Source organism: Dermacentor andersoni, chromosome 11 (assembly GCF_023375885.2).
Source record: "Dermacentor andersoni chromosome 11, qqDerAnde1_hic_scaffold, whole genome shotgun sequence".
In the NCBI taxonomy this organism is placed as follows: Eukaryota; Metazoa; Arthropoda; class Arachnida; order Ixodida; family Ixodidae; genus Dermacentor; species Dermacentor andersoni.
The window spans coordinates 100,375,852-100,386,789 of NC_092824.1; the positions used below are offsets into that span (position 1 = coordinate 100,375,852).

Sequence of the window (10,938 nt, forward strand, 5' to 3'; positions counted from 1 at the left end):
TGTAATTTTGCGTTTCTGGACAAGTTCTGTGGAATGCTGTCTACACCACTGACCAAAACGCCTGTTTATTCAAAATCTCCATCAATTTGCTTATTACGAAAAACGTGTAGGACCTAGCAGCTTCAACAGACTATCTGAGACTATTTTCTCAAGCACCACTCACTTCTTAAATGAAATCTCACAGAATCACTTCGGAATCTTCGGAATTCCAGGCTACGTTCTATTCTGTGCTTGTATACAAAAGGTTTAAAACCTCTTTGGTTGTATATCACAACCAGTCGCCTTCTGGTCCACATTAAATAAACCTAGACGTTGACTAAGCGATGACAATAAGCAACGCTCGTTACCTCAGCGCCAAGACCTTTTTAGCGGCGGTCATAGAAAATTGCTGTTCCCCGAGGCTGGAGGAAAACATGGTTGGGGAGCCACTAATTGTCGCAGGTTGTCTGAGTAGTGTGCATGGGCATATGTGGGCATGTCACTCGAGTGATTGTCGAGAACGGCGAGACACTGGAGCTGGAACGGGAGAAATAAGAGCGCAATGCTACGGCCGTTGCCAGGTGTCGGCCAGCACGGCGTAAGCGTCCTGTGCACGCGACATTCTGCATGACAACGGCGTCAGGCGGCAGCCAACGGGCTGCAGCGCTGTATCGGCCGGAGAGACATCGCGATGTTGCACGGGCGGCGCGTGCTACTCGCGCTGCTCTTGTGCGGCCTGCTCTGCACGCTGCTTGTGCCGTTTACTTTGGTGCTACGTTCGCCGACGGCCTGCAGCTCTGGTGACGAAGACGACGATGACTATGAACGCGGAAGCGCGGGGGACCACCGATTAGCAGTGATCATTCCGTTTCGCGATCGCTTCGACGAATTGTTGCGGCTGGCGCCTCACTTGCACCGCTTTCTGCGCAACCAGGGGATTCGGCACAGGCTGGTTGTGGTGAACCAGGTGCGTAGTTTCGTGCTGCTTGAGTCTGTGAAGTCAGAGCGCGGTGGTTTCTTTAGGGATGTCATGTCGAAACTTGCTGTCACCTCCCGCGTGTTCATGCACTTCTCTTGCACTTCTCTCTTGCATAATTTGACGCCTGACTAACGGCTGCGTTTAAATTAAAACCAAGCGCATTCCTGCAGTAATCTGTCTCAGCGGCACTGCCTCCTGCTTCGCAAAGCATGAAACTCTGCCTGTGGCGTCATTTGTTTCTGCGACCATTCAGTTCAAACTTTAGCGCTTCAATTGTTATCCTATCACTGCCGTGAGAAATGTCGCTCGCTGAACAGTTCAGAAGTACACAAATGGTTGTGTTATTACATATCCTTCGCTTGTCGTAGTACCCGTCGTGTGAAGTGTTTGCCAAACGTGCCTTAGGAAGGCTTGATATAGAACCTGCAGGTACAATCAGAATATTGGCTTTGGTTTATTGCTGATGATTGTGATAAGAAATATAGAAGTTAATGATTAACTCACAGGTTGAAGTGAGACTCCTATAGCCAGTGACAATGTAAAATTGAAGTGTCAAGTACACTGCTGTCCAAGTAGCCACTTGTGTTTACGAGCTTGCATAAGAACATGGCGTAGGTGAACTACTTTAAATATTGGCGCCTCTCGAGAACAATGTTTTGGAGATTAGAAGCATAATGGGCAAGTACAGTGTGGCTTTGTGGGTGGAACCTTTACAGAACATTTATGTTGTCGCTGAGTGTAGACAGGGACACGTCTCACTGCATTTTGAAAGAAACACTGTCAGCTGAGCTGTACTGTAGTTTTGTCTTGTTGAATTTTGCAGATTGACACGCTGCGATTCAATCGAGGCTCGCTTATCAATGCTGGCTTCTTGGAGAGCGAGGCAGACTGTGACTATGTTGCCATGCACGACGTTGACCTCCTGCCGTTGAACCCCCAGCTGAGCTATGCATTCCCTCCCAATGGTGGCCCGCACCACCTCGCTGCACCAGGCCTGCATCCGCGGTACCACTACCCAACCTTTGTTGGTGGCATCCTTCTGTTGAGCACAGCCCGCTTCCGCCAGTTGAACGGCATCTCGAACCGCTACTGGGGTTGGGGACTCGAGGATGATGAATTCTATGCACGTATTCGCGAAGCTGGCCTCAACGTTACACGACCTGTTGGCATTACAACAGGAAAAAAAGACACGTTTCGACACCTGCACGACCGCCGGCGCCGGCCGAGAGACACAGCGCGGACGGCACAGCAGAGGCGCGAGAATCGTCGTAGGGACCGCCGAACTGGGCTGGGTGACATAAGGTATCAAGTCAAGGCAAGACACAAGCTTAAGATTGACGGGGCACCTGTGGATGTGCTTGATGTTAGACTGCTTTGCAATCGTACTGACACGCCATGGTGTGAATTACCTGTAAATTGATTGGCATGGACACTTTATTTGGTGTCCACTGGACTCTTCTTTTCTTGCATCAAACAGTGGTGTGGTCCCCCCCCCCCCTCCTTCTTTTTTCTTTAGCAGGTGTTTATGTTGTCATCGGTCACATGTGTGAGAACTGGAGTGCCTGTGTTCATTGCTGCAATCTGGCAGGCCGGCTTTCCCACTTGTTACTTTGTGCTCACATTGTTGTGGAACTACGTATAACGAAATGCCAACTAGCTCCCATATGTTGATAATTTTGCAGTTCTTCAGGGTGTTATATTTTTGTTGTTAACAGGCTGCATGATAGTGCCATAACTGCCTGTTCAAGGGCAACCTTCAGTGTCATAGAAATGTAATTATGATGAAGGAAAGCTGAAACTTTGGGTACTGTCAGAACTATAGGGGTATTCAGAGATTTGTCATTATACATATTAGTCTTGCACTCTAACCTTGGAACATTCTTTTGCAGGTTACACACCACTCAACATTGGGAACAGGTTCTGTGAAGTTATTTGTTCCACAAGATAGCTGCTTCAGTTATTGCATGTGGGATTACAACCAGCTCTGTTAATTTTAAAAGTGCGGTGGTTTGAAAGCGTGACATAAATAACAGAGACAGACACCTGCGTGTGTCTGTCTGCAATTTGTGTTGTGCTTTCAAGCCAATCCAATCTTAGAATGAACACGAACCAACTAGCCCCATTAATTTTTCAGCTTTGTTTACTTGTAACACCAGTGCGCATAATTCGTTAGTTAGTCACTGTAGTATATGTTTAAGTGCTTGCAACTTTTTTAACTATTATTTCTATTTTATTTGACAATATTCATTCTGCCTTTTTTATTTTGGCTGCTTTTGAGCTTGCACTGTTTTGACTGCTGTAAAAAAAATTTTCCTTAGCAACTTCTGACACTGCACAAGCACCATGTTTCTTTCCCATGGCAACATGACTCTCACTTACTGCTTAGACCTCAAACAGCAAATTGGCATTGCTAACAAATTAGCTTATTGTCAAGAGCAGAACACAGTCTCATTTAGGTGCAGACAAAGTCGATACCACATTATAGATCTTGAGTTGGTTGATACTTGATATATACACATGAAGGTCACGTTGGAAGGTTCCATTGTTAAATTCTTTGCTGAAGCTGCTATCAAATCTATGAGAGCACCCATTTGCGCAAACATGAAACATCTGTAGTTGTTTTGCCATCTCTTGGTTGCATACTCGTGTGTTTCGGTTACAGAGCTTGCAGTTGTAGGTAAAAGTTTTCAATATTGAACACAGTGCCTGCCACCAGTAGGCGTACAAGTCTTGTTGGACTTTTAGCACAGGACACTGATCTGACAGGTGCTGCTTACTGTCAAAAATGAGGGCATGTTTTGACATTTCGTAAGTTGCAACAAGGGTCCATGGAATGGCATGAAAAACAATTGCAGGAAAAATTGAAAGGGTCAACGTGCATTACCATTTCTCAGACCTGCCAACTTTAGAATCCCCAAACAGTGCATCTAAAGCTAGAAAATACTAAAATTTAATAAAGTATGCTAAAAAAAATGCTTGGTTACTCAACATGTTGATTGTTAAACGTTTGTCAACATCGTTTTGTAGGGATGTTGTAAGCAGGCTCTGCTCTGGTAAGAATGGCCACATGAATAAGCTGTGCCACAAACAAAATTGCTTATCACACTTATTCATGAATATTCATGTAACAACAACTGAATTTTCCACTTCATTTATACATCGACTCTATAAGTTAGAGTCGCTACTGTGGGTATGTCGAAATAATCGACTGATCAGAGAAAGTAATACTCTGAAGAATCAATCGGTGACTGTAAATATATTCCTTTGAAATTAGTTCTGCCTTGAACTAGATGCAAATGAAAAATTGTAATAGTATTGGTGTCTGTATGACAGTCATAAACAAGCTCTAAAGATAAGGTGATTATTAATAAATTTGAAGTTGACTGGCATGCATTTCTCGTGAACCAAGAGTGTGTTAAGAGACACAAACTCGTACGTCTACCTTGTTTTTGTTGAGCCTGCTTATGTCAAATTTGTAAGAAATTATTCAACACGTTTTGCTTTTTCAATAGGTCCTTTACACCAAACACTCACAAAAAAAAAAAATACAGTGTAGAAATACAAAGAGAAAGCTTTCTATAAAACTGCTGTTGTATTTGGGACCATCAATTACTGTGTTATGATCGGAAGGAAAGGAAACCGAACGCTCGATTTACTAGTTAAATCATAAAAAGCCAACAAACAGTGGCACGAAGGGCAGCATAAGGGAAAATATTTGTAGTTCTTAGTTGAAGTAAAATAATTGGAATGAATGTGAATGAATAAATAGTTATCCACATTTAGGTGCAAGTAGCCAGTGTGTGCAAAAACTTTTGCATCTTTAACCTTTGTGGTATGTAGGTGTCGACAAGCACTGCGTCCTTTGCTTGCATTTAAAGCTGGCACGATGCAAAACGTTTTTTTTTTCTTTTAATGATCAGGAAACATTTCTTTTGTTATAGGGAGAAAAAAAAATTCATTCAGGAACTCCTCTGGCAGTTGTTGTTAAGCGTGCGTAAGCATTATGGCATGTGCTCATCTCCACGCAGCCCGGCGTCATTATCAATGTTATGGAACTTGACGATAATGCAAGTTTAATTATGATAGAGTTCATTATGGCACTCGAACCCAAGGCCATTGGTGTTAATTAGCTACAGTTCATTGATATAAAATTATTTAAGGCACTCAAACCCTCAATCTTTGGTGGGAGTCGAACCTACGGCTTTTGGTGCTAATTAAAGTGAATTAGGGCGAATTTAGTGGAGCTGTTGCAGAACTACCACTACATTTGCTGAGGGGGGTATGCAATGCTTTATTGATGGCTCAGATGTTTTTTTTGAGCTAGTTCTTTATTGAAATGTATGCTGTTCTGTGCGTTGTATGGGTGATTTCAATTAATGTATGCACTGTTCACTAAACTTTGCTGACTGTTTGTAGCCTCTGCCTTACGTGGGTATGAGCCATTGCTTAAGGGGCTATGAGCCATTCATAGTCTTACTTACAGGCAAATGTCTCATTGGGTAAGCATAGAAAGCATTTAAAAACACATCACTGACAAATTTCTCGTTGGGTAGGGATAGAGATGCTTACGCATTTAAAAACTCGTCACTTTTCTCTTTTGGCAATTTTAAGGCTATGCGTGATATGCATGATTTATGAGCAAGAAGAAAGGGGGTTAACCGAGGGGCCCAATTTTTATTAATTTATTTTATTGACCAGTTGCATTCACCCAAAAAGATCACGTACTCGTGACGCCTGTGGCACAATAGATGTCATCTGCCACCAAGGTTTGTGAGTGGTGGCACTGGCTAACACTCCCAAGGTTAGTTTTAGTTGTAAAACAGAAATACCCAAGAAAGAGGATGGGAAAACGGCGCCGTGGTGGCTCATTTGTTTAGAGCATCGCACGCGTGATGCTAAGATGTGGGGTTGTTCCCCACCTGCGGCCAGTTATTTCTTCATCTGCTTTCATTGCCATTAATTTATCATTTCTTTAATTCAATTATTAAGTACAAATAATTTCCCCTATGTTGTCCTTGGTGTCTTTGTGTGTTGGCTCCTCTTGATATGCATGATTAATGGTTTGTTGAAAAGCTCATCTACAGTGATGTTGACTTTGTCAAACTTCTCGATGAATTGTGCAGGCGTCTGTGGCTGTGTGCAATATTTGAATACGAGATGAGTGTGTGCGCCTCTCTATTCTTGCTTACAGAAGTTGTCATACGCCCTTGACTTTTGATTCCTTGTCATGTTCTGCAACTACGCTGACGTACATTCTCTGGCTTTTTTATGACAGGCTAGCAGTTCACATTGATGAATGCCATCCTGTCTTGCAGTGACATGTTTGTTTTTCACACGTTATTGCATTTCTCTTATGCAAAGCATGCATTGCATTGACATAGCAGAGGTCCAGCATGGATGTGCACATCTCTTGTTTTATATAATGCATGCAAGAAATGCAAGTGCCTAAATGACACAACTTTTGAGTGTTAATTTCTACAATACAGTTCATCTTTCTCAGTGCCTGTGACCTAGATGCATTATTGTTGGTTATATAACCATGTCTTTTTGCGTTACAGGAGCAGTCACTCACTATCATTAGGCACTATGCACAGCTGTCAGTATTTTACAGACATTACTCACTTTGGTGCCTTCAACAAGTTCACTGGTTGCATGCAGTAATTGTTCTTATTTTCTTGTGGACTGACTTGGTATCATTTGTTTGTTCTGCCATTACTACTATGAAAACAACGGAAGTGCATTTCAGTTATCCAAGCACGTTTGTACTAAAGCATTTTGGAAACCATGATAAGTTTACGGAGTACCAAATTTACGTTCTAGTCCTGTCATTTCTTTTTGAATTTCTTTTATGAGCTACACCACCACACCTGTGCAGGTTTGCCAACTGTCCAAAATTTAGCTCGACAACCCCAACTTTTGAGTAAAAGCCGGAGTCCCGACCTAACCCAATCGGTATTGGCAAATGTTCCAACTTTTCTTTTTCCTTACTGAATAACGATCAGTAAATCAGATTTAATGTTTAATGCTTGATAGCTCGGTTGCATGTTCTTCTCTTTTGTCTTCTCTTGCGTTGTAATAAACATAAAGGCAATTTTGCTTCAGTCTTGCTTCTAGTTCTGTTCTAGGCCCTAACCATTCACCATAACTCTATCTGAATTGGTAGCCGTTTTAACCAGGCAACTATACTGCACCTTTACTGATGCATGTTGCGACAAAGTAGGACTGAAGAAATTGTGTAACTTTGTTGCATCTACAGACTGGTGGCTTTTGGTACTGTCGGGTCTCTCTCCCTCGTCCCGACTTCGTCCACTCGAGAGTTGGCAACCCTCCATTGCAAATGTGTGACTTGAGTTACTCTGTGTTATGGTGTCACAGTCATGTCAATGACGACTTCATACTTGTTAAGCGTCGTCCTCTTTCTTGCTAGAAGCATGCGGTAGTCTGTTCACAACTTCAAAAATATGTGTCAGTTCTCCTTTGAATTGTTTAATGTGCTTTATAATCTGATGATCTCTGTCGCATTTCATGCTGCTGTTACTGCTAATTGCCAGAGCTGTGTTGCGGCACTTCACCATGCTACTGATGCTGCAATGTTTAGGGTGACGTGCGTTGCAGGTTTTAGCAGGCACTGCACTATTGCCTCTCCAACAGAAGCATGCATTAGTCTATTACACTTTAATTTTTTTATTTAGAACAGTAGTAGTAATCGTGATTCTCGTTGAAATTTTTTCTTTCTGCAGCTTTTTGCACGTGGTGTTTTCTTACCGTCGACGATTATGTTCACATAGCACTACTGAAAAAAAAAAAAGTCCAGGCGAGATGGAGATTCAGAAATAGATGGAGACTAAGTAATTATTCAGGCAAGGTATGACCATAATTAACTGTAGCATAAAAAGATAGCACGCAAGAATGGGGACACAAAAGTACTACGAATTGGGCGAGTTGGTAAAGGCCATAATATAATATTTAATAGTTAATATTTAACTGTAGCACAAACTGATAGAGCACGAACAAAAGAATGGAAATGCGATGCTCTTGTGTTCTTTCGTTTTTCTGTTTGTGCACTGTCTGTTTATGATAGTTAAATATGGTCAGCCTGTACTTGCTTTCCTGATTTTCAGCTTTAGCAAACAGGGGACATCTTGGGCTGGAGCAAATGTTTGGGCAAGCGGACAAAGATAGTCACTTTGTCGAAAAAGCTTTGGCTTGGTCCAGCATAAGATATTCTTTGTACATCCACTATTGATTAAAAAAAGAATGTAATCGTGGATACATCTTGAATAGAAGTGTACTGGCGAATGAGTGGCCATCGAGTAGAGATGCTACTGTGCAAAGATAAATAAACTGGAAAATCTTAACATTGCGTTCAAGAGAAACTAGTGGTGTTGATTAGAAACTTGGTGGGCTGTAGTTTGTTCTATATGGGGGAAAACAAATTTCAGCCTTATACTAAATTTATCTATTCCTGCAATTTCCTTGTGTGTTTATGTTTCATGTTAGTATGAGTTTACTAGATCTAAGACAAATATAATTAAGAGGTGGCACTTGGATCTCTGTTTTGGTCGACTGAAGTACAGGGCTGGTCACATTTGTTGAGGATAGTTGGGTGTATCAGTAGTATTTCTTCTATACATGTATGAGAAGTGATGCATGGCTTTGTGAAATATATTTCTTGTAACTTGAGCTTGTGCAATGTATGTATGTGTGGTTGTAGTTTCTTGGCAGGAAACCTTGAGCTCAACGAGGTGTTTTTGTCCTTGTTCCCTGTGTTGCATCACTTCTTTTTTTATATGTAGTGGCCTTTTTAAAAATCTTGGTGTTCCAGTTATGTATTGTGTTCAAACCATATTTTGCTGTGGGGAACATATGCAGCCTTGCTAATTCTGTGCAGTACTGCAGGATTTGGTTTTCAGTGTGGCAGAGTTGATTATGAGAAATGGGAACCACTCATCCGTGGAATACATCAGTTTTATTACTTTTGAAATCATGGACCCTTTTCAGCTCGTGCAGTTCACCACACCACTGCACAGTGTGTGTTGGCATTTTGTCCAAAAGGAAGACCACAGCCAAACTGCACTATATAATGACCAATGTTTTTCTCTTAAATACCTAAAGAAGGGAAAAGCACAAGTCACCCTACATGAAGCAGAAGTAGACAGAAGCGGGCTACACAGGCACTGTTCTGTCTGTTCCTCATTGTGTCGTCTGCTTCTCTCTATTCTTCAGCCCTGTCTAATATGCCATTTGGCTTTCTGTCAAGCACCAACTAGTCTGCCCTCATTCGGCCAACAGTGTTGTTGTGCTGTCCAAGTGCTTTAGGTCACCTCTGCTTCATTAATCTGTTCTTTGCTTCAGAGATGTTTGGCTGTGGCAGTTTTGAAATCTGTGCACAGTAGTATAGGTCGATCAAATTCACCACTGTAGAGAGGTAGGCAGAACTGAAAAGTGGCATGAGAAATTGCTCAAGAGGTTCATGCTCTTGCAGTACCTCCATTACTGCACGGAATTGGCAGGGCCGAACTTTTGACCTAGCACAGTGACGTTTTTTAGATTTTTTGACACCAAGTGTGTGGCACTTGGTAGGATTTGTGTGAAGGTAATTTGCTTCACTTGTGCATGTCTGTGATGAGTGTGGTGCGAGTACAGTCTCGGTAGCACTGTATTATTGGGCTGTTTGCATCAGGCCAGGCTGTTTAAAGTCACTGAAAGCCCAGACTTCATTTTCTGCACTCCTGATGTAATTGCAGTGCCATGTTATTATTTTGCCAAGCATTTGAAAGGTGGTCTAGTGGCATGACTGTGTAATTGTGCCATAAAATATATGCATCAGTTGGTTCTGTGTGACTGATTACTGTGTGAGGGTGCGTGCTCCGGTCATTGAATGCTTCTCTTGTTGCAGCTGTAGGGATGCGCCAACCACAGTTCTGACTTCTGTGGCTCAACAGCAGTAAGGAGAGAGCAGTAGTAGTCATAATAAAGCTGAATAGGAGGTATAGAATAAAGGTAGTACAACCATACGCTCCACGCTACACTCACAATGATGAAGGTACAGAAAAGTTTTACGAAGATGTTGAATTAGCGATGAGAAAAGTACAAACTCAGTATACTTCATTGCAAAAGTGTGGAGAAAGCAGGCTGGTGAACAAGCAATTGGCAACTGTGGCATCGATTCTAGGAACACTGGAGGAGAGATGTTGATAGAATTTGCAGAAACTAGTAAGCTCCGAATAATGAATACCTTCTTCAGGAATTGTAGCAACAGAAAGTGGATCTGGAAAAGCCCAAATGGAGAAGCAAGAAATGAACTAGATTTCACACACTCTGCCAATCCAAACGTAGTGTAGGATGTAGAAGTGTTAGGTAGGGTAGAATGCAGTGATCATAGGTTAGTGAGCTCTAGGACTTCCCTCAATGTGAAGAGAGAGTAAAATTTGTCACGAGGAAACAGGCCAACGTAGATGCAGTAAGGGTAAAAGCAGACCAATTCAGGCTGGTGCTTGCAAACAAATATGCAGCATTAGAACAGAGACATGAAGATGACGTAGAGGTAATGAATGAAACCGTAACTAGGCTGGCTTCAGAAGCAGCAATTGAAGTGGGAAGCAAGGCAACAAGGCAACCAGTAGGTAAGCTCTCCCAAGTAACAAAGGACCTAGTAATAAAATGACAAAGCTGCATGAAAGTGTCCAACTTATGAGATCAGATAGAATTTGTGGAACTGCCAAAACTGATCAATAAGGGGAAAGTAAGGATATTCAAAATCATAACGTGAGAAAGACGGGAAGCTGTAAGAAATGGATGCAGCATGAAATCAGTAAGAAGAAAACTCGGCATAGGACAAGTGAAGATGTATCCACTGAAAGATAAGCAGGGTAATATCATCGGCAATTTAGAAGATGTAGTAAAAGCACTAGAGGAATTCTATACTGACCTGTACAGTACCCAGAGCAGCCATGCTACCTTAATTCGAAGTAGTAATG

At 42.1% G+C, this 10,938-nt stretch overlaps 1 protein-coding gene across 1 annotated transcript; it reads left to right on the forward strand.

The window, feature by feature from the left end:
* The first annotated feature begins 441 nt into the window (after window positions 1–441).
* beta4GalT7 (beta-1,4-galactosyltransferase 7) lies at window positions 442–9,795 on the forward strand. The gene is made up of 2 exons (XM_050185900.2): window positions 442–946; window positions 1,782–9,795. Exons 1-2 carry the CDS (start codon window positions 671–673, stop codon window positions 2,376–2,378), a joined length of 873 nt encoding a protein of 290 aa, XP_050041857.1. The 5' UTR covers window positions 442–670; the 3' UTR covers window positions 2,379–9,795.
* Window positions 9,796–10,938: the final 1,143 nt, after the last annotated feature.

Excerpts from the sequence above, each read along its gene's own strand:
- beta4GalT7 (XM_050185900.2), top strand. The coding sequence starts at position 671 with ATGTTGCACGGGCGGCGCGTGCTACTCGCGCTGCTCTTGTGCGGCCTG. Across the intron at positions 947-1,781 it reads GGCTGGTTGTGGTGAACCAG|ATTGACACGCTGCGATTCAA; the intron begins GTGCGTAGTTTC and ends TGAATTTTGCAG.